Source organism: Capra hircus, chromosome 12 (assembly GCF_001704415.2).
Source record: "Capra hircus breed San Clemente chromosome 12, ASM170441v1, whole genome shotgun sequence".
Classification (NCBI taxonomy): domain Eukaryota; kingdom Metazoa; phylum Chordata; class Mammalia; order Artiodactyla; family Bovidae; genus Capra; species Capra hircus.
Window position 1 is genome coordinate 56,577,824 of NC_030819.1, and position 24,089 is coordinate 56,601,912.

Below are 24,089 nucleotides of genomic sequence, written 5' to 3' on the forward strand. Positions count from 1 at the left end.
GGGCCTATGTGGCTGCTGCTCTGGATTCTGTCATGTGTCAAGTATTTATTTATTTTCCCAGGAATTCAAAGAAAGAAAGAAAGATGGTACCCTGGACACAGACCTTTTAGGTGCTCCATGAATGAAAAACAAGTTTCACTTTTTATTCCCTTCCTTCTCTACTCCTGAGCCCTGCTTCTTCTGGCAGGAGAGGCTGAGCCCGGGGCACTACGGTGGCTAATTAAAAAAAAAAAAAAAAAAAAAAGGAAGAAGAAGAAGGCCTGTAATTGTGCTGGGACCTTCGGAAATTCTAATGATGAAAGGCAGAGGCTGGCTCCCACTTCCCCTTCCTGCACAGTGCGGACGTGGGGTGCCAGGGAGCTGAGCAGTCCTGCTAGGAACCCGAAACAACCATGGACCAAGAAGCCGTGGGCAATATCGTCCTGCTGGCCATTGTCACCCTCATCAGCGTGGTCCAGAATGGTAAGGGAGGCCCCTCCCTCGGGGTCGGCTTGGTGTTTCGGTGTTTGAGAGTCAGGCTTACACACTTGTGTGTTTGTGTGTGTATATGTGTGTACATTTTTTTCTTATCTGTATTTGTATCTTTATTTGACTGTACAAGGATGCGTGCACTTCCGTGTTAACTGGGAGTTTTCCTTCTCCCCATCTTTCTTTTGCTTTAATGGGGATGATTAATCATGTCTGTAGAGCTGGAACAGCAAGTTGGTTGTACAGAAACCATCACTGAAGTGTTTGCAATCAGCACTTTAACTATTAATTACTGTGGCCAGTTGGAGGGCAGGAAGCCTGAAAGCGACAATCAAATATATGTTCATTCAGACACTGGGTTATACCCGGTGCAGCAGGCTGACTTCAGCGCAGTAGGAGTTACCTGTTACCTGTAGGCTAAAAAAATAAATAAATTTGGCCAGTGTGAGGGGAGACTTCACTTTTTCATTATTTTACCTCTGTATTGCTTTTTAATTTCTTTTGACGAAATACATTCTTTGCAATACTTCCTTTTTCTTTAACAATGTGTAATTTTTGAAGCATTCTTTGGTAGACATCATGTACTCACATAAAGGGAGAGAGAGTCAGAAGGATTTCCTTGTTTGAGGGTTGCATTTCCACTAACCCTGCGCTGTGCTTTCGCTCAGTTGTGTCCGACTCTTCGCGATCCCATGGACTGTAGCCCACCAGGCTGCTCTGTCCATGGGATTCTCCAGGCAAGAACACTGGAGTGGGTTGCCATGCCCTCCTCCAGGGGATCTTCCTGACCCAGGGATTGAAACCAGTTCTCCTGCATTACAGGCAGATTCTTTACCATCTGAGCCACCAGGGAAGCCTAAGAGTACTGGAGTGGGTAGCTTATCCCTTCTCCAGGGGATTTCCATTAACCCTGGTGTCACTTAACCCAGGCAAGGGACCTAGAACTGAGAAAGGCAGGACAGGGTGGAGTTTCTCTTTAAATCCCTAAGTTAGGACTGTCTCAGATTCTTTTTATCAGCATGGCTGGTGTCTTTAGGATTTGCAGTTTATGAAGACAGAGAAAAAAAGGGGAAGATTTACTCTGTAACTTAACGGTAATTTCTGAATGTTCATATACTGTTACACTTTGGAAATGTGGGTATTCACTCGATTTGGGATATCCTGATATTTTCCCCCAGCTTGAGTGTGGCCTTAGGTTTGTGATGAGCCCTCTGGGCACAGAGTAAGGCTCCCATGGCCTCCTGGCACCAGAGAGACCAATCTTGCACACTCCAAGTCGGTCTCCTCTGTGGAACAACACTTGGCAGCTTTCTGACCCGAGCATTTTCATAGTAAGTGCCGCACAACAGAGCTGCAGCTCTGAGAGGGGACGAATGGCTCCGGGTGAGGCTGCCGTGGCCCAAGCCACTGCTGTTTCATGCAGTTGCCATGCTGGGCTCTCTTGGTCTCTGTAAATCTCCAAAGGATCATTCATTCAACCTGCGTACTCCCAACGGGGACTCTGCCTGGCCCAGGAAGGGTCCCACATCCATGGGGATTAGCAGCAAACAGCAGGAGAAGATGGGCAGGCAGGAAGCAGGAAGCCTGCTGTGAAGCCTCGAGTCCCTGTGGTGGCAGTTGCATGGGTGCTGGTTGTTCGGGTGCCCCCTCCGGCCCCCTCGAAACCCGTCAAGATCGGTGACAGGGGACGGGAGCCGGAGTCCCCTCAGCCGCCCATGCAGAGGTTCGCAGCCACCCTGAGCTGCTGGCCTCCGGTCCAGAGCTCAGTGAGGGGATGCTGCGTGGTCCCCTCCATGAGAACAGAGCCTCTCCCCCTCCCCCGAGATGCCCCAGGACCTGGCCCTGGAGTGTCCGATGAGTCCTGGGCTTCTCTGTAGAAGCGCAGGGAACCCTGAGCAGACTTGAGGTGGACGACGAGATTTCTAATCATTTTTGGCAGGTGAGATTAGGTCGTGGGGAGGAGAGAGGATAGATGGCCACAAGTCTGAGCTCTAATCACAATCTTTCGGCTGACCATCTTGGATAGGCGACGACGGGACGCGATGGCCTTGCTCACACAGTCCCATGAGCTGATGACGCTTCCTGGCAGGGAGGGAATTGAGAGTGGACCAGCTCCTGCTTTGGGCTGGAGACTTTTCATCCTGGACACATTGCCGATTGGGCTATGTTTGTGGCGATGTGGATAGCACGGAGCCCATGTCACAGCCTCTGTTCCTCCCCATCCCCTGCCCTGTGACCAGCAAGGGCACCGTGTGGACAGAGTGATTTTGCAAAGGTTGGGGCAGTTTTGAAGCCACTGAAGGAGTTCTTGGCTCTCTTCAGAGGCTCAGGATCAGCCTTGCTCATCTCTGAGGCACAGAGCGAGGCTTGCTGGTCATGCTTAGACCACCTTTTAACTCTGTTCAATGTGCTGGTGCAGGGGAACCAGAGAAATTCAAGTGACTGGGGAGATAACACCTCTACCTGTTTTATCCTTGAGCTTTTAGGCAAACACAAAGGTCCAATCGAGGTCCAGAACCTCTCTTTGCAATTCTAATTAACCTTGAGGTTGCAGCCAAAGGTCTACCTACTGTATTACGTGCAGAAAATATGCAAAAACTCTGCCCCCACCCCAGTTACATTCAAAACCCTTCCTGTTAGCTTTAGGATCGATTTACATGCTGTTGCCAGGCACTGTGTACTTCGTGTTTGTCCCAAGACAAGGAGTTTCGGCCCCTGTGTCTGTGATACTATGGGGGTGGGGGGGGGTGCCGCTCTGGCTCCCAATTCCCCAGGGGAGAGGCAGAGCCCACCAGCCCTGTGAGCTTCCTCCTCTGCCTCCCAAACAGTCAGGAGTCATCAAAATCATTGAACCCGAGGCCCCCTCCCAGCTTGATCCAGCATAATGCACGTTTGGGAACGCAGACCACGTTTAAAGTTTGAGCGACCTGGACCACGAGTACCAAAGCCTGGTTTCCCCGGTCGTGTAGACAGATGCATTTCCTCTGCGTAGCATCCAGAGGGCCTCCCACTTCTCGGCCAGGGTGCCAACAGCTTTGACATGAACAAACCTGGGAAACATGGCTTTGGAGAAAATGATTCCCACGGGAAGCCAAACTAATTAGGTTGGGGGGGGGGTGGGGGAGAGAGTGAGCTGAGGGGAGGGACCCAGGGCCTTGTGCATGGAGACCTTGTGAATGGTAACAGCAGAAGTCTAGACAGCATCCTCAACAGCCCCTACTGAACACTCCCAGGATGGAGTGCTCACAACGTCCTGGGCTCACTCTTCCCATTGTCAAGTGTATTGAGAATTTGCTGTGTGTCATGTATGGTGCTTCGTGCTGGTCAAAACATGATCTCATTTAATCCTTGCACACTATGAAATATTCTACTATTGCACTCTTATTTCACAGAATAACTAAGTGGAGCTTAGAGAGCTTAGAGAATTAGTTGGAGATTCCAGAGTCAGTAGTGGTGAAACTGGGATTCAAAGCTACTTCAAAACGTGGAAGTTTACACGATGTGTGTGTCTTGGATTCACTCATTCAAACACTCACTGCTCGGGAAGTTCTCTGTTACATCGAACTGAAACCTGCTGCCCTCTAATTTCTATCCACTGGTGTGTCTGTTCTTTGGAAAAGCTTAGACTGTGCCTGAAGCTTCTGTATTTCCAAAGTCACCTGTAATATCCCTGGTTCAACATATCATTTCTCAGCCGACTTAGTTTCCAGAGTCCCTAGTCATCAGATTACTCCTTCCCACCCCACCCACCACCAACTTGCTATCTTCTTTCTAAGATGCAGGTGGGTGTTTTTCATGCAAGAAATCTGTTCCCGAAATCCAGACACCAGTTCTGTTAAAATGATGGAGGTGTGAGCTATTCTTGTGTATCACAGGGCTGACTCATACTAAATGAAAATCTCAGAATCTTTTTCTGTGATCCTGAGAAAGTTATTCACATTCTCTGACCTGCAGTTTCCTCAACAGAGAGGTGGGGTTCTAATACTGTCCACCTGTGGTAGCTGAGGGTGTTGCCTCAGATAATCCCTGAGTTGCTGGCAGAGGCCAGCATGAGGTAGTTTCTCGGTGACCGTTTGCAACCTTCTCCCTCTGGTCTCTCTCCATCCCTCTGGTTTGGCCTGATGTTAGCAGCCAGGCAAGAGCAGTGTGTGAATGCTCCCTGCACGCATAGTTTCTGTAACATGATCAAGCATATGGAGTATGGAGTGTCAGTATTTGGAGGAGTGGACAAATGTGGCCCAACTCTCTCAAGTTTAGCTTGGAAGGAAAGAGAGGTAGACCCTAGTGGGGGTTCAGGACAGAGGCAGGCTTGTTTTCGTTCTGTTTTGAGGTTAGGAGAGATTTGAGCATGTTTCAAGGGTAAAGATTCGGAGAAAAATAGAGACCAAAGATTTATGAAGCAGGGCAAACATCGATGAAGGAAGACCGGAAGAGGCTGGCCAAAGCAGGGTCAAGGTCGCAGGTGGAGGACTAAGACTTGAAAAAGAGGAAGGGGCTGTTCTTGGGCAAGGAGAGGAAGAAGGGAAGCAGGCTGAGAGAAGGAGGGCCCCGCCGTGCAGCTGGCTGCAGAAGTAACCTCGGACTGTCTTAATACCGTCCCTGCTTATGTGTTCAGAGGCACGGGCATCACCTTGGGTTCTGGAAAGACAGTGATCAGAATTTCCACTGTATTCTCTGGAGAGAAGAGACATGCAGAGCAGACCCCACATTGCTGATGGAGTCCCTGCAGTGAGCTTCTGCGTGATAGTAAGAGGATGGACACACTCTCGCATGCCCAGCTGGACTCGAGTCCCAGCAGCCCCCTGTTCCCCAGTGGTGGGACAGAGAAGGTTATTCAACCTCTCTGAGCCACAGTGCCAGACAGCGTGGGGATGTGCTTCACAGAGCATGTGTCTGGCGTCCACCAGAGTGCCATCATGAAGCCAGCCCTGTGGCTCTGCCCGGTGTGGGCACAGCCCTAGGGGAGGAACATGCTTTCACCAAAAAGCAAATCATGAAGGCTTTTATCCACGGATACAATGGATGAAGCATCCTTTTCAGGTCTTTTCGAGGAGGCTAATGTGAAGTTGATAAAAAGAAATCCTGTGAGTGGGATACCTGACTGTCACCCTTTTTCCTTTTTTCACTCTTGAAATAGGAGGAAAGGAATAAAATAGGAGGGGTGGGAGAGAGAGGAAGAGAAAGGAGGAAAGAGCGAGAGGGAAGGAGAGACCGTGTTCCCCCCTCCCCACCATCCAGCCTGTAAACAAGACAGACTCTGTCTCCCCCGCGTCTCTGCATCCCCCAGCCATCGCCCTAACCAGCTCCCTGCTGCCTTTCCCCCTGTCCTGGGTCTCACCCCTCTAAGCCCTCACTACGCTAAGACAGAGCGGCTTTCTGGCGAAGCCATTCATCAGCTCACACCTGTCAGTAACTCCATGCTTCCTCAAGATGGCAATAAATTCAGACATTCTTAACGTGGCTCTCCTCAAGGTCATGGTCACACTGCTGGTCTGAGGGCTGTGTCCCTGCCACCATCTGCTCAACCTTGGCTCACTTAGCACTTTTTCCTTGAGGCTCCCCCTGGCCACCCTGACCAGCACCCCTGGAGGCCCCTGCCCTGCTCTGCCTTCGCTTTTGTCCACAGCTCGTCACACTGTGTGATTTTAATTCTTACACATTGTTTACTGTGTGTGGTCTGTCTCCTTTCCTTGTATCCTCGCTGGAACATAAGCTCCTGAGGCCAAGGCTCTGAGTGTATGTTTTGTTCTCTGATACAAGCTGAGTGTCTGGCACAAGGCAAGTGATAACAGAGAAATGGCATTGAAAGAGCAATTCACCGTCTCCCTCTCTTCGGCCTCATTTGTAATTCTACCAGGTTTATACTCCCCATTACTGCCCTCCCCACCTCCCATCTCCCAGGCAATTGGATGTAGGAACCCCAGAGGGAATTGCTGCTGGGCCTCTGCACACCCCATGCCGACCGAGTGAAGCGGTCTGCTCAGCTCTCCCTGGCCCCCTCCATCTGCTTGTCCTTCAGGTTTTATCTCACACGTCAATCCCTCTAGGAATCCTTCTGTGACCCAAACACTGAATCGTTAGCCCTCTTTGACCCTCGATGGCTCCACGCTCTCACTCAGTCTCAGCACGCGTCTCTCTGTAGGCCTTTCTTTACTTGGTTGTCTGTTTCTTCTGGTGGGGGTGTGTCTTGCTCACAATTGCCTCACCAACACCAAGTGTAGCAATCAGTCAAGAGTAGCTGCTGAATACCTTTGTGCTCAGTGACATTTGATGGAGGACAATTAGGGGTGTTTAGAGGTCGAGAGAAGGAAACATTTAACATTCCAGGAAAAATATTAAGATACCAGGCTCGGGATAGTGCCCATCATAAATCCAAACCTTTCCTTCTGGCAGGGTTCTTTGCCCACAAGGTGGAGCACGAAAGCAAGACCCACAATGGGCGGAGCTTCCAGAGGACTGGGACGCTGGCCTTTGAGCGGGTCTACACTGCCAAGTGAGTCCAAACTCTGACACTGCTCTTTGACCCGGAGTGGGCCTGGGACAACCTTCTGGAGGCTGGGGTGTGGCAGGGGGCAGTGTGGGTTCCAGGGAAGCTTGAACTTCACCTGGGAGGCTTTGGGGGTACTTTTCATCATTTTAGCAGGTGCTGGTGTTTGAAGAGAGGAAGCAGAGGTGTTGCGGGTGGGGACGTAGACCTCACAGCTCCTGCCTGGTCAGGAAACCTCTCAGCCAGTCATTCGGTCATGGAGTTGACCAATTTCCTGGGGGGTTAGTCCCGAAGTGCTGGTGTGCAAACCGGCCATTACTCACCAGCTGGCATCAGAAGCAACAAGCAGGACTGGCAGGCAGCTGCCTGCTGCCCCGTGGACACACCTACGCCTGGTCTCCTGGAGCGACCAGGACAGAGAGCATGAGGGGACTATCCGCTTGCTTTTCTATCTCTCCTTCTTTACTTCTGTAGGTAAAGGTTGCTAGAAAACACCGGAACAACTCAGGGAAGGAGGAGGGGTGCTATTTGGGATGCAAATCTGAACGTTGTTATTCAAACATTCATTTTCCTCTCTGCCAAATGCATTTAGACAAAGGGTTCAGCCATCAGCCTGTGGCGGGCTTCTCCATGCCTGTGACTGGAGGCTTGTTAGGAAGGGCGGCTGTAGCCCCAAGCTGCCAGGGAGCTGGCCTTCAGTCTCGGCTTGGAGGTGACTTTGATATTCCCCAGAGAGCCTTCTAAAACAGGACATAGGGCCACACAAGGAAAGTTCTAGAAGGGTAGGGAGAAGTTGAAAGGTGTGGCTTTAAGCCATGTAGGATGTTCACATTTATAGGAGAGGGGAATCGTGTGTGGGGCACCCCCAGCCCTTCTGTGCCGTGTGCAGGGGCCGGCAAAGAGGAGCAAAGACAGGGTGCTCCACTGGGGATGATGCCAGAACCTCCGTGAAAATGGAATCCAAAAACCAGGAATCCTGTTCTACAGACAGACTGGAATGGGAAGCTTCTTCCCACCCAGATCACTGCATTCTCACCAGCAGCACTGTGCTCTTATGAACACAGCTGGTCAGTATTGGAGAAGTGGGGGCAGGGGAATTTCTCTGTACCAGGTGGGAAGTTGAGCTCCCATCTTGCCAGCAATGAGGAAGAGCCACAGCAGGCCAGGCCGCCTTGTTTCTGCCTTTTCTTCCAGGAGTGAACCAGCTCTCCTTCTCAGAAGCTACCATGGGACTGCCCTGGTGGTTAAAACTCGGCACTGTCAATGCAAAGGGCCTGGGTTCGGTCCCTGGTCAGGGAGCTAGATTCCACATGCTGCAACCAAGACCCGGAGCAACCAAATAAATAAAAATAAATTATAAAAAAGAAGAAGACGAAGCCACCACACTGACCGCTGGTCCCCACGGCCAGCCTCCGGATTGTGGAAGTGCCCTGTGGGGGTGGCTGTGGAGCTCTGCAATGGCGTGCAGTCCCTGAGATCAAAAGATGCTAGAGAAGAGTGGTGGGCAGTCAGTGCTGCCTGGGGGTCCTGACTTTCCTACTTACCCTTCCAGAGAGGGGAAAGAGACCGAGGGGAGGAGAGTGAGCTGTGGAGAGGTTGGACCTATGGCGGGGGTGGAGGAAAATTTTCTGTAAGATAAAGGTCATCCAGACACTGCTGTGGTTCTGTTACAAAGACCATTTCCTCCCTGGCCAGCTTGCAGCACCCTGTGTGTGCCTGAGGTGGGTTGTGGAAGGCTCTGGAGATAATGCAGCGGTTGTTACTGCCCGCTGGCCACCCCCAGGGCCTCCGGTCTGAGCGCCTCTGCCAGGAAGCTACCAGAAGAAAGTCATTCCCAATGAGAGCTTCCCCAGGGGCCTCCAAAGGCACCCAAAAGGGGTGTGAGATGAGCCACGGGGATGCGAGTAGAAGAGAACATGTACTTACTGTTGCCATCTATAGGAAACTAAGCTTTACTCAGTTTTAATATACAGATCGAGAGGCATATGTTGTGTATAATTTGTACATAAATGTACCTGTCATAGGCTTATATCATCAAAAGTCTTGGTTGATGGAGTGTGGGATCGTAAATGTTTAGAGACCATAGAAAGGGAAGATAGCATCAAGAATAAATGATGCTGGTGGACTGAAAGGACTAATGCATGTTTTTCAGCATAAAATTTGGCTGTGGACTGATACCGACCGTTCAAGATTTGGGGGCTGTCGATAAACAAGACGTCCCAGCCAGGTTATGCCGTTAGTTCAGACTGGACTTCGGTTAATCAGCTGCCCTACCACCTATCTCCCTTGAGGGCAGAGCTGAGCCTGATTTTGAGAGAGAAAAAGACCTTGACTGTCTTATCTTGTATCTAACACATAGGTTGAAGCTCTGTTCCCAGCTGATGTGTGCAGGCAGAGCAGTCAAAGTTTGATTTTTGGAGAAAAGTGTCAGTTAAGGGACCTAAGATTCTTCCCCAGGGGTGCAGGTGAGCACAGATTGTGGAGAGAAAACGGGTCTCTGGAGGTGTGTAATTTTCCAAAATGGGTCCCCTAGGTTACAAGTTCATGGGCTGTTAACAGGTATGACAGGGAAACGGGTTCCCCACAGCAAGACTTTTGAGACCCTTTACAGTGCTAAGAGACTCTGTGACACTTGGTTCTCCAAGAAGGGGAGGTCTTATTGAACTACAGAAAACCCTCCTTAAAAAAAAAAAAGCGTATCAAAGGTTTGGTGTCTCACAAAAATGCATTTTGGTAAATGACACCCTAAGGCTTCTTCTCCCCTGCTCCTCTCACCCTAGGCTCACTTCTAAGTAGCATGGACTTGTCCAATGATTTGAACGTGATCCATCTACATTGGTTCTATTGATTGGTATTGATCCTATTACTGTAATTAATGATATTTGCTTCATTAATTAATTAATTTAAAATCTTTTTGAAATAGAGTTGATTTACAATGTTGTGTTAGTTTCAAGCATACAGCAAAGTGATTCAGTTACATGCACGCATTCTAAGTTGCTAAGTTGTATTCGATTCTTTGTGACCCTGTAGACTGCAGCACATCAGACTTTTCTTTCACTATCTCCTGGAGTTTGTTCAAACTATATCCATTGAGTCTGCGATGCCATCCAACCATTTCATTCTCTGTTGTCCCTTTCTCCTCTTGCCCTCACTCTTTCCCAGCCTCGGGGTCTTTTCCAGTGAATTGGCTCTTTGCATCATGTGGCCAAAGTATTGGAGCTTCAGCTTCAACATCAGACCTTGCAATGAATATTCAGTGTTGATTTCCTTTAGAATTGACTGGTTTGATTTTCTTGCTGTCCAAGGGACTTTCAAGAATCTTTTCTAGCACTGCAGTTCATAAACATCAATTCTTCAGGGCTCAGCCTTCTTTATGGTCCAACTCACATCCATACATGACTACTGGAAAAGCCATAGGTTTGACTAGACAGGCCTTTGTTGGCAAAGTGATATCTCTACCTTTTAATACACTGTCTAGGTTTGTTATAGCTTTTCTTCCAAGGAGCAAGCATCTTATAATTTCACAGCTGCAGTCACCATCCACAGTGATTTTGGTGCCCAAGTAAATACAATCTGCCACTATTTCCACTTTTTCCCCATCTATTTGCCATGAAGTGATGGAACCAGATGCCATGATTTTTGTTTTTTTGAATGTCAAACTTTAAGCCAACTTTTTCACTCTCCTCTTTCACCCTAATCAAGAGGCTCTTATTCACTAGGTGCTTCACCCCAAATGGTAGATCTTTAAGGGGCTCCTGTCCTTTGGAATTATTACTGTGTTCATAGGTCAGTGGAAGTTCTGGGTGTCCAGAGCACCTAGTGAGTCAGCAGGCTTTGTTGGTTCGCCCATGCCCATATCCCAGGACAGGATACATTGGTTTCTTATCTTTTCTTCTTGTCAAGTTCTCCAGTAAAGAATTTTTGACCATCAGAAAGACATGAAGGCCCCGTGGCCAGGGACACAGCCCAGCCTCCCTGGGCGCTCTCTAAGGGACAGACCAAAGGCTGGTCATTCTAGGGTTCTCAGTGGTACCAACTGAATTGGGAGACCCTATCAATTTGAAGGCTGATATTTAGGAGAAAAATCATGAGAAGCACATCAAGAAGCTGCCAGAGGAAAACTCTAAGAAAGAAATTTGGGTAAAAGCCCAAACGTGTTTTGAAGATTAGATTTTTTAATACCTTTTTGGCTGCACTGGGATCCCAGCATGTGGGATCTTAGTTCACTGACCAGGGATTGAATCTGCAACCCTTGCATTGGAAGAGCAGAATTTTAAGCACTGAACTGCCAGGTAAGTCTGAAGAAAGTTGCACCTTTGAGTTTACCTCTGTAGTTTGAATTGCCTTAGACCAGTGGTTCTCAAACTTGAGCATGCATCAGAATCACCTGGAGGGCTCTTTAAAATCTTACTGGGCAGCCCCCAGAAGTTTTAATTCTATAGGTCCAAGGAAGGCATTAACATTTACATTTTTAAGAAGGTCCCTGGTGATTCTGATACAGCTGATCCAGGGACCACACCTTGAGAACTGGTACATTAGACCATCAACTCTTAGAGCTTAAGTGGATCTCAGAGTTATTCACTATTCATCTCTTGGTTTTATCAGTAGGGAAACCAAGTCCAGAGAAATTGCTCTGCCAATGACAAACAGCTGGTTAATGTCAGGTTGGGGACCAGTCCTCACCGGGTGCCCCTCCCGCTTTGTTGCTTCGCCTTTCCCTGTTTATCCCTCTGTGTCTTGTTATGTTGTGTTTCCATGGATGTCTGGATAGATTGTCCTGATCTCACCTGAAGCTTTTCAAGAGGACACTCACTATTTAATTGAGTGCAGGCATACCTTGTTTTATCATACTTCACAGATACTGTGTTTCTCACCAGCTGAAAATTTGTGGCGGCCCTGCATTGTCGGATGACGGACAGCATTTTTTAGCAATAAAATACTTGTCATTAAGGAATGTACCTTGTGTTTTAGACATCATGCTATGGCGCACTTGCTGGGCTGCAGTGTAGCATAAACATAACTTTCATGTGCACTGGGAAACCAGAACACTCCTGTGAGCTGTGCTATTGCGGTGCTTGCTTTATTGTGGTGGGCTGGAGCTCAGCCCACGCTATCTCCAAGGTGTGCCTGCAGGGTTGAAGAGGTAACAGTCCTGGCTTTGCTACTCTGGGTGACCCTGGGTAAATTATCTTCAGCTTCTCCAAGGTTCAGTTTCTCATCTGACACATGAGAAAATTGTGATAGGCAGAAGAATGACCCCCCAAAGATGTTCACATCCGGATCCCAGGAACACGTGAACAGGTTATGTTACATGGCAAGGGGGAGTTAAGGTTGTTAAGCAGTTGAGTTTAAATTAAGAGACTATTTGGAATTATCTGGGTAGGACCAATGTCATTGCAAATGTCCTTCAGATGTGCAAGAGGAAGGCAGAAGAGCTGGGGTTGCAAAAACGTAATCAACCATGGCTGGCTTTCAGGTTGGATGGGGCTTCGAGCTAAGGAACACAGGTGGCCTCTAGAAGTTGGGAAAGGCAGAGACAGAAGCAGTGCATCTCCAGAAGGGATGTAGCGATGCTGACATCTTCATTTTGGTCCATCAAGACTGACTTCAGACTTCTGACCTGCAGATAATACATTTGTCCTAACCCTCTGAGTTTGTGGCTACTTGTCCCAGAAGCCACAGGAAACTGTGCAGTTACTGAGTGTACTGGCAGGATTGCATGAGCTTAAAGGAGACCAAGGGTGTCAGACCCCGGCGCGGGGGCCAGGCCTGCGCCCTGACAAAGCCATCAGCAGGATAACGAGCACCACCTTTGCCTAATCCACCCTGGCTCCTGTAACGTGGAGGCTCACCTGTCCTTCCTCAGCTTGGCCCACGTGTCTGAGCTGACTTGTGTGTCTGACCTGAAGGTCTACTTGGTGGGGTCCACATTGTTGGATCCCTCTCTTGCCCCCACCCTGACTCACCCAGCCCTGCTGTCCACGTCTCTCACTTTTCAATTCTAAGAAGTGCTTTGGCATAGCCGGGAGCAGGACTCCTGCCAAGGAGGATCCATCAAGAAATGGCTTCTCTGCGGAAGGGAGTAGGTGAATTCCAAGCTTGTGTCTGCTTTACCTGCTGTCTGTTTCTGGAGGTCAGAGGAATTATGAATGGAGTCCAGGCCTTGTGAGACGTGTGCGCACGTGTGCTACGTCATCTCAGTCATGTCTGACTCTGTGTGACCCTATGGACTACAGCCTGCCAGGCTCTTCTGTCCACGTCTGCTAGGCTCTAGGCAAGAATACCAGAGTGGGTCACCATGCCCTCCTCCAGGGGATCTTCCTGACCCAGGGATTGAACCTGCCTCTTTTACGTCTCTTGCATGGTAGGCGGGTTCTTTACCACTAGGGCCACCTGGGAAGCCCACCTTGCAAGACATTGATTATTATTTGGGGTTTCAGGTAATTGTCAGACTAAACTGTGTCCTCTGATTTTTTTCCCCCTTGTTGATTTACTCTGCAGCCAGAACTGTGTGGATGCCTACCCCACCTTCCTTGTCATGCTCTGGAGCGCCGGGCTTCTCTGCAGCCAAGGTAACCTGGGCTTTTCTCCTTGTGTGTGCTCACTCCAAAACGTGTGTCACCAAGAGGTGCGAGTGTAGGCTTTTCTGTTGAAAAGACTTTGTCTGCCCTCCAGCTCCAATCTGCAAAGCTCCGGAGAGGTGAGACCCTCCGGAGGTTGTGAGCCAGTGGGCGGGGGGCCAGTGCGGGGCCGGTGGTAATGCATTGCTAATGCTGGCTCCCTGGTGGCTGGTTGAGAGCGGCTGCACTGACAAGGGTGGTTTCAGGCTAAATGTGACTCAGAAACCTTAAGCAGCATGAGCTCAGACACAAGGGCATTCTGAATGAGAGCAGGAGGTGTCTGTTCTGAGCGACCGTCACCTGGCTGACTGCTCATTACCTTCTGCATGGTGCTCCTCCTTCCGTCATGGGTCGAGGTCTCCAGCCTCCCTGGTCCTCAGCAGCCCACAGTCCTGACTTCAGCAAGTTGGATTCCCAAAACTGATTTAAAATTAAGTGGAAACCGAGTGGTATTTTTGTCCACTTTGGAGACTGGCCTTGTGTCTGCGGAAGGTCTGGTGTGACCTGGCCGGCTTCCACGCTGTGGCCCAGCCGTGTGAGACAAAAGGCTGCCAGTGTCCTGTGAGAGATGATCTCATCCTTATTGTGGTCACTCACGCAATACAGCAGGTAAAGTGGACATTGTTGCCCCCTGTTGTTACTTTTGAGGATCCTTTGATTCAGGGAGATAAGTGACTTATTCAAGGTTGCTCAGCTGCTGGGTAATGGAGCCAGGACGGACTCCCAGGGGTTTCAGGATAAATCCTGGGTTTTTCACATGTGTCCTCTTGCTTTATTCATTTCCATAAAAATATACACTGAACACCTACTATGTGCCAAGCCCTGTTCCCTGGATACACAGCAGTAAATAAGACAGAGATGGTGGAGAAGCACACAGCAGTTGGCAAGGTGGACCAACAGAAAATAAATGAATGGATAAGTTCATTGCCAAGAGTGAGACACGCCACGAAGGAAGAGAATCAGGTGCAATGAGAGAGGTGAAGGCTGGGAGCAGAAACTACTTCAGGAGCATGAGGTGATCCATAAGGCTGTCAGGAAAAATGTCTTAATTTCCCACTTTCTATCCTCAGTTAAATAAGAAACATGTCTGGCATCACCTGGAAAATGAAGTCAAACTACACTTTGAGTAGGAGTTATGATTCCTTTTATGTCTTCTTAGATGATACTTGATAGAGATGAATCTGGAGTTATTCTGGTTGGATAAAGGGAGTTGAAAAGGGTTTCAGGGCCCGGAAGTAAGCATTTTCTGCCAAAACAAGTGTTGGCATTGCCGGGAGAAAAACTGTCAGTCACTCCTGTTCGGTGTAATAGTCATTTCCTATAAATATGGTAGATTGGATAATTTTTCAGGTGAAAGGAACACCAGCCTAAACCCATCACATTACAGAGCAGGAGCCCAAACCTCAGGGGAACCTGCTCAAACCCGAGAATTTTAGAGCCTAGTTTTGAGCACACGACATCCCTCCTGGTGTTTCAAGCAGCTCAGGTTCATGCCAGGGGCAGGCACCGATCCCCAAATATGGGCAGTGAGTTCAGTCACTTTGCACCCTGATTTCTATCAGCTCATGTTCGGTTCAGTTCCCGGTGACGGAAAGGTGGGCCAATAAGTTAGCTCAGAGCCATCTGGAAGGGACCAACCAGGAAAAACCTTGTCCACGGCAGCTGTGACTTGTCACAACTTTGAAACCATCAGAGAAGAGAGGATTGGAGACCCGAGTACCCAGACTGCCTGGAGCACTCCCTGACACATATCAAGTGCTTAGTTACTGCGCTCTACTTGGTATTTGAATAACGCTGGGGGGGTGGATGCGGATTTTGAAGAAATTTATTTCCATACTTCTGTTTCACCCTCATAGTAATTCCTGATAGGTAGGAAAAGTGTAATCAGCCCTTTGTCAAATGTATTAATAGAATGTGTTAAGCGTTAGCTCCTGATCTTAACAGTCCTGATGGGGCTGGGTTTCCAACTCTCGGCTTCAAGCGCTCAGGACTCCATGGGGTTGTTTAACTTGTGTGTATTCCTCACAGGGTTGGAATGCAAAAGGCATTTCTTTCCCTGGAGATCTTTCCTAAACCATAGCAATTGTTCAGAAAACGTTGAGCATCATGATTCCCAGAGGTCCACAGGTGAAGGGTGTACTTTGTAAGGACCAGCTTCAGAGCAGGGCTCTGGGAGCAAGTCTAGCTTTCCTCCTACACACACACACGCAAACACACACACACGTGTACGTGCACCTACCAGCTGACAATCTTACACAAGTCTCTTGACTGCTGGAATCCATGTTTCCACATCTGGAAATAGAAAAGACCATACCAAGTCTTCCCTGGTGGTTCAGTGGCTAAGGATCCGCAGGCCAGGGCAGGGGGCACAGGTTTGATCCCTGCTCCAGGGAGATCCAGCACGCTGCAGGGCAAGTAAGACTGTGTGCCTCAATTATTGACCCCATACGCCTGAAACATGAGAAGCCACCACAGTGAGAAGCCCATTCACTGCAACTAGAGAGTAGCCCCCACTTGCCACAACTAGAGAAAGTCCAGGTACAGCAAGGAAGACTCGGCACAGCCAGAAATACAATAAATACATAATAAAGAAAAAGATGGTACCAGTCATGTGAAAAGGATTCAGATTAGATGACGGGTATGAAAAGACTTTGTATGAAATGACACTATGATGCCAGTACAGGGTAGCATGACTATTCTTAAGGATCTCAGGATGCTTCCTGTCCCTGGCTCATTGCTGAACTCCACATCAGCCCTGACTGGCAGAAGCTGAGGCCTCTGCTCGATTTTGCGACCAACACTGATTACCTATTGGCTGTATTAGTACTGGGTTCCGTCTAGGACACTAACACGGGTGTTGTCTTTTCTCCTCTTAGTTCCTGCTGCTTTTGCTGGACTGATGTATCTGTTCGTGAGGCAGAAGTACTTTGTTGGCTACCTGGGGGAGAGAACTCAGAGGTAGGCCGCTGGGACGGAGTAAGAACCACGGAGGGAGAGGCACTTTCCAGCTGGAAGAGTGGTCATTCACCAATATTCCGCTGACCGGGAGGGACCACGAGGGTTGGAGTGGGAAGGGCGACTTCAATCCCTCATCCTTCTTCCTCCCTGAACTTTGCTGGTTCTGGAAATACAGCCAGGGCCCTTGACTAGTTTTTCCATTAAAAAAAAAAAATTCTTCCACGTGGTGCTGGGCTCCCAAAGGGTGCATTAAAAGCATGCCTTGCCAAACCACAGCCTCTACTCCCACCCTGCTGCATCTGGGCCTTGAATCACACCCCCCTGTCTGGCTTCCCAAAGCCTGCCGTGAGTGAAGCGCGCCATTATTTGTCAGGGGAAGGAGAACCAAAGCTTGCACCTTGTGATAAATTCTCTTGAGTAACAGACATCGGGGACCTGAGGAAAGAATGTTGAGGAAGTCAGACACAATTGCCGGTGGCGGACAGAGACAGTGTAGGCTACAATTGTCCTTTCCTTAGACCTGGGTTGCGAAAGCTGGGTTTTAGTAAAGTAAATGATGATACTTAGAGAAGAAAGGTTCAAGTTACAGTTTGCCCCAATTCTGGAGTGATCAGAATCGCTGAGGGGTTCCAAGGGTGGGGAAGATGCTGTGGGGGCTGCTCCCCATGTGCTGGCCCCAGTGCCCACCCCCTATTCCGCTTCTTGTCCCCTCCATGTCTCACAATAGCACCCTCCCCAACCCCTGTTTGATTCCTGGATTGGGAAGACCTGCTGGAGAAGGGATAGGTTACCCACTCTCGGATTCTTGGGCTTCCCTTGTGGCTCAGCTGGTGAAGAATCTGCCTGCAATGTGGGAGATCTGGGTTCAATCCCTGGGTTGGGAAGATCCCGTGGAGAAGGGAAAGGCTACCCACTCCAGTATTGTTGCCTAGAGAATCCCACGGACAGAGGAGCCTGGTGGGCTGCATTCCATGGGGTTGAGAAGAGTCAGACACAACTGAGCGACTTCACTTTCACTTTCTGGGTGGATAAGGCTGCCCAGTTCAGAGAGCCTCCTCCTTCACTTGATCTTAGCCAAAAGGCCAAGAAGTGATCAGAGAGCCCTCTTCAGCGGCGAAAAAGGCAGTGACATCCCTGGAGAAGTTGTCTGGGAAGAGTTAAAGACCCAGAGAAGCGCCTCCTTGAGGGGCGATACTTCTCCTTAGAAACATCCTGCCCAGACCAAGAACACCACTATTTCATCGGGAGGCACTCCTGTTTCATCCTTCACCACAGATTTATCTTGAACAGGTTCTGAAATAGCTTCACAAATCACTTTCCCTCCTTTCTGTAATGAGCATATGGTGGCCTCATTCATGTGATAAATCTGACTCACTACAATATTTGACTTTTAACAATTTAAATTTCTCTGAAGCCTCTATTCTCTGGCTCAAAAAAAAAAAAAAAATAGACTCCTTTACTTTCTTTCCACTTCTTTACCAACATTAGCAGGTAATTCTCTGTATTTGTCTTTGAGGCTGCCAGAACAAAGTGCTCCATGCAGACCAGGTTGTTTAAATAACAGAAATGTCTTCTCTTATCGTTCTGGAGACTGGCAGTCCAAAATCAAGACAATGGCAGGGTTGCTCTTTCCTGGGGCCTCTCTCCTTGGCTTGTGCTTGGCCGTCTTCTCCCTATGTCCTCAAGGGTCTTCCCACTGTGTGTGCCTACATCGTAACCTTCTCTGTAAAATCTACTTTTTAATGTATTATTTATTTCTGGCTGTGCCGAGTCTTTGTTGCCTCGCGGGTTTTTCTCTAGTTGTGGGAAGCAGGGGTTACTCTGCTTGTGGTGCGTGGGCTTCTCATTGCCGTGACTCCTCTTATTCTGGAGCTCAGTTCAGCTCTAGGCTGTGTGGGCTTCAGTAGGTGTGGTGCTTGGGCTCAGCAGTCATGGCTACTGGGCCCTGGAGCACAGGCTTCAATAGCTGTGGCACATGGGGTTAGTTACTCCTCAGCATGTGGCATCTTCCCAGATCAGGGATCGAACCCTTGTCCCCTGCACTGGCAGGTGGATTATTTACCGCTGAGCTGCCAGGGAAACCCCGCTAACCTTCTCTTTAAAAAAATTAAAAAAAACTTTTATTGGCTGCATGAGATCCCAGCTTGCCTGACCGGGGATCAAACTTGCACCCTCTGCATTGAAAGCACAAAATCTTTTTTTTTTTTAATTTATTTTAATTGGAGGCTAATTACTTTACAATATCGTGGTGGTTTTTGCTATACATTGACATGAATCAGCCATGGGTGTACATGTGTTCCCCATCCTGAACCCCCCTCTCACCTCCTTCCCCATCTCATCCCTCAGGGTCATCCCAGTGCACCAGCCCTGAGCACCCTGTCTCATGCATCGAACCTGGACTGGCGATTGATTTCACATATGATAATATACATAGTTCAATGCTGTTCTCTCAAATCATCACACCCTTGACTTCTCCCACAGAGTCCAAAAGACTGTTCTATACATCTGTGTCTTTTTTGCTGTTTTGTATACAGGTCATCATTGCCATCTTTCTAAATTCCATATATATGTGTTAATATACTGTATTGGTGTTTTTCTTTCTGGCTTACTTCACTCTGTATAATCGGCTCCAGTTTCATCCATCTCATTAGAACTGATTCAAATGTATTCTTTTTAATGGTTGAGTAATACTCCATTGTGTATATGTACCACAGCTTTCTTATCCATTCGTCTGCTGATGGACATCTAGGTTGCTTCCATGTCCTGGCTATTATAAACAGTGCTGCAATGAACATTGGGGTACACGTGTCTCTTTCAATTCTGATTTCCTCAGTGTGTATGACCAGCAGTGGGATTGCTGGGTCATATGGCAGTTCTATTTCCAGTTTTTTAAGGAAGCTCCACACTGTTCTCCATAGCGGCTGTACTAGTTTGCATTCCTACCAACAGTGTAAGAGGGTTCCCTTTTCTCCACACCCTCTCCAGAATTTACTGTTTGTAGACTTTTTGATAACAGCCATTCTGACCAGTGTGATATGGTATCTCATTGTGGTTTTGATTTGCGTTTCTCTGATAATGAGTGATGTTGAGCATATTTTCATGTGTTTGCTAATCATCTGTATGTCTTCTTTGGAGAAAGGTCTGTCTAGTTCTTTGTCCCATTTTTTGATTGGGTCGCTTAGTTTTCTGGAATTGAGCTGCAGGAGTTGCTTGTATGTTTTTGAAATTAATTCTTTGTCAGTTGCTTCATTTGCTATTATTTTCTCCCATTCTGAAGGCTGTCTTTTCACCTTGCTTATAGTTTCCTTTGTTGGAAAGCTTGAAGTCTTAACCACTAGATCACCAGGGAAGTCCCTGACCTTCTCTTTTTATAAGAACACTGGTTATAGTGAGTTAGGGTCTACCTCAGGCAGTTCAGTCGCTCAGTCGTGTCCGCCTCTTTGTGATCCCATGAATCGCAGCATGCTAGGCCCCCTGTCCATCACCAATTCCCGGAGTTCACTCAGACTCACGTCCATCCAGTCAGTGATGCCATCCAACCATCTCATCCTCTGTCATCCCCTTCTCCTCCTGCCCCCAATCCCTCCCAGCATCAGAGTCTTTTCCAATGAGTCAACTCTTCTCATGAGGTGGCCAAAGTACTGGAGTTTCAGCTTTAGCATCGTTCCTTCCAAAGAAATCCCAGGGCTGATCTCCTTCAGAATGGACTGGTTGGATCTCCTTGCGGTCCAAGGGACTCTCAAGAGTCTTCTCCAACACCACAGTTCAAAAGCATCAATTCTTCGGCACTCAGTTTTTTTCACATTCCAGCTCTCACATCCATTCATGACCACTGGAAAAACCATAGCCTTGACTAGACGGACCTTTGTTGGCAAAGTAATGTCTCTGCTTTTGAATATGCTGTCTAGGTTGGTCATAACTTTTCTTCAAAGGAGTAAGCATCTTTTAATTTCATGGCTGCAGTCACCATCTGCAGTGATTTTGAAGCCCCCCAAAATAAAGTCTGACACTGTTACCACTTTCCCCATCTATTTCCCATGAAGTGATGGGACCGGATGCCATGATATTCGTTTTCTGAATGTTGAGCTTTAAGCCAACTTTTTTGCTTTCCTCTTTCACTTTCATCAAGAAGCTTTTTAGTTCCTCTTCACTTTCTGCCATAAGGGTGGTGTCATCTGCATATCTGAGGTTATTGATATTTCTCCCGGCAATCTTGATTCCAGCTTGTGTTTCTTCCAGTCCAGCGTTTCTCATGATGTACTCTGCATATAAGTTAAATAAGCAGGGTGACAATATACAGCCTTGACGTACTCCTTTTCCTATTTGGAACCAGTCTGTTGTTCCATGTCCAGTTCTAACTGTTGCTTCCTGACCTGCATATAGATTTCTCAAGAGGCAGGTCAGGTGGTCTGGTATTCCCATCTCCTGAAGAATTTTCCACAGTTTATTGTGATCCACACAGTCAAAGGCTTTGGCATAGTCAATAAAGCAGAAATAGATGTTTTTCTGGAACTCTCTTGCTTTTTCAGTGATCCAGCAGATGTTGGCAATTTGATCTCTGGTTCCTCTGCCTTTTCTAAAACCAGCTTGAACATCTGGAAGTTCACGGTTCACGTATCACTGAAGCCTGGCTTGGAGAATTTTGAGCATTACTTTACTAGCATGTGAGATGAGTGCAATTGTGCAGTAGTTTGAGCATTCTTTGGCATTGCCTTTCTTTGGGACTGGAATGAAAACTGACCTTTTCCAGTCCTGTGGCCACTGCTTAGTTTTCCAAATTTGCTGGCATATTGAGTGCAGCACTTTCACAGCATCATCTTTCAGGATGTGAAATAGCTCAACTGGAATTCCATCACCTCCTCTAGCTTTGCTTGTAGTGATGCTTTCTAAGGCCCGCTTGACTTCACATTCCAGGATGTCTGGCTCTAGGTGAGTGATCACACCATCGTGATTATCTTGGTCATGAAGATCTTTTTTGTACAGTTCTTCCGTGTATTCTTGCCACCTCTTCTTAATATCTTCTGCTTCTGTTAGGTCCATACCATTTATGTCCTTTATCGAGCCCATCTTTGCACGAAATGTTCCCTTGGGATCTCTAATTTTCTTGAAGAGAAAATTTTACCATTATCATTTTATCATTATCACCTCTTTAAAGACCCTCTTTCTAAATACAGTCATTCTAAGGGACTAGGGTTTAGGACTACACCGTATGAATGTGGGGGCGGGGCACATGTACAGTTCAGCTCAGAACGCTCTCTTTGGGGACCATACTTTTTTTCCCTAACAAAGAGCTAGAATGGGTCACTTCACAAGCAGGACTGTAAGCAGGAAACCAAGGAGAGAGGAACGCACTGGCCAAGAAGCAGGGAGCTGTCAACTGAGGGTGCCTCTCAGATCCTGCTGTGCTCACGAGTCCCAGGGGGAGCTTGTCCACAGTATGGGTTCTGATCCAGTGGACCTGGGCATCTGCATTTCCAACAAGCTCCTGTGCTGCTGATCCATGGAGCACTGTGAGGAGCGAGGAGGTTGATACTCAGCTGCAAAACTATTTTCAAACTCGACACAGGAAAACTAGGAGTTGCATCATGAACCTTTGGGGTCCCTTTCAATAAGATAAAATTTCTAACATTGAACCTATGGATACCACATTGTATTCTCTAGATTATAGCAAGCAAGGGCCTGGCAGCCTTAAGGCATCTGTTTAGATGAGTTGGGTGTTCTTGGGGAGGCCTCCTGAGTGCCAAGGAGTCCCCTTGCTAGGGTCTTTACTAACAGCCTTAGCAACTGATAATCTTGGCGACCCATGGGGCTTCCCTGGTGGCTCAGACAGTAAAGAATCCGCCTGCAAATGCAGGAGATCTGGGTTCGATTCCTGGTTCAGGAAGAATCCTCTGGAGAAGGGCATGGCACCCCACTCCAGTATTCTTGCCTGGTGAACTACAGTCCATCGGGTTGCGAAGAGTACAACAGGACTGAGCGAGTGACACTTTCACTTTTCACTCGGTGACCCACTTGGCTGAACTTTCAAAACATACCAGTGCTGCAGGAATGAGCCATCCAGAGCCATCACAGAAGGATGCTACAGAGGAGGGGAACCAGGCAGCTGCTGAACACAGCTGGGTGGTCACGTGTCACTGGAGAGATGCCTCCTGACCCCAGTGGATGCTCTGTGCAAGCAGTGTAGGATTTAGAGCCTGTGACAGAAGGAGGTGAAATCATCCGGTCCTACAAAGTCTCCCTTCCTTGTTTCCCTTCACATGTAAGGGCCTGCCTTCCAGCCCCAGAGGCCAGCTCTCATTAGTGGGAACTTGAGTTATCCCCAGGCAGCCTCAGGAGACTGAGCCCTTGAATGCGAGAGCATCTCTTAGAATCCACCAGGCTTCTTGTTTCATGTATACCATCCCTTCTCACCTGAGGCACTGAAAATCCTGCATTACACACAGCTGCCAGCATGGGTCTTACAGGCACTCCTGAGAGGGTCTTCGTGAATCCATGGGTTCCTAATCCCCGGTCAGAACCCCGGCTACCAGCGGACGCCACCACCTTCACGCCATCTGGGAGCTGGCGTTCCCATGGCACAGAGAAACCAGAGAGCAGAGCCCTGATGGTGATGGGTTTAAGGGTCTTTTTGCTTGGTTCTGAATTAGATTCAATGACTAATACTAGGTAAGACACGTCCATCCTTCCTGTGAAGTAAATGGAGCATCCTTGAGTAAAAGGAGGTATCCTTTAAGCCCCATGTATTTCAAAGCGATAATATTTTGTGTTAAATTGGCGTCACTTGTGCTGTTCTCCAGTTTTCCCTCTCTTTCCTTTCCAGCACACCTGGTTACATATTTGGGAAACGCATTATCCTGTTCCTATTCGCCATGTCCCTCGCTGGGATACTCAACTATTTCCTCATCGCCTTTTTCGGAAGTGACTTTGAAAACTACATCAAGACTGTCACCACCACCATCTCCCCTCTCCTTCTCATCCCTTGAGTCTGCTGAATTCCGGTTGGTGTGCTCAGCTAATCGATACCTAGAAGCCATCAAAGCACAACCCTTTAAAAGACGCTGTAAATCTAATGACCTGCTGGGCTTTGCAGCTTGAGTGAACCTCGCTTTTCCTGGAAGAGGAAATTTTCACATCAGCCTCGCCCTCTGAACAAGGCCGAGGCCCCACATTTGCAAATTCAGATCCCTTCTGTGTGTTTCGTGACTTATCCTGCTTTCTGAAGACATTTTGTGACCCAGTTTATGTTTTCCTAAAATAAAACACAGACATATGTTTGAGGCTGGTTGTTGAGTTTTGGGTGGATATATTGCTACAGTTGAATAACTAGGCTGTTTTCCTCAACCTTAATGATGATAATAAAAAATATGCTATCTACACACACACACGCACACACACACACATACACACATACATACACTCCTGGAAGGTCACCAATGATCAATTGTGAGTATCTCTGGGTGAAGAGATTTTGGATATGTTTTTTACTCGCTTATTTATATTTTTGCATATTATTTGGAAAATGTTAAGGAGCAAATAAATACCACTAAACAAAGTAA

The 24,089-nt window shown here is 48.0% G+C and overlaps 1 protein-coding gene across 1 annotated transcript; it reads left to right on the top strand.

Moving 5' to 3' along the window:
• On the top strand, positions 316-23,810 carry ALOX5AP (arachidonate 5-lipoxygenase activating protein). Its single transcript, XM_005687536.3, has 5 exons — positions 316-462; positions 6,862-6,961; positions 13,457-13,527; positions 16,452-16,533; positions 23,354-23,810. The coding sequence occupies exons 1-5, from the start codon at positions 393-395 to the stop codon at positions 23,514-23,516; spliced, it is 486 nt and encodes a 161-aa protein (XP_005687593.1). The 5' UTR covers positions 316-392; the 3' UTR covers positions 23,517-23,810.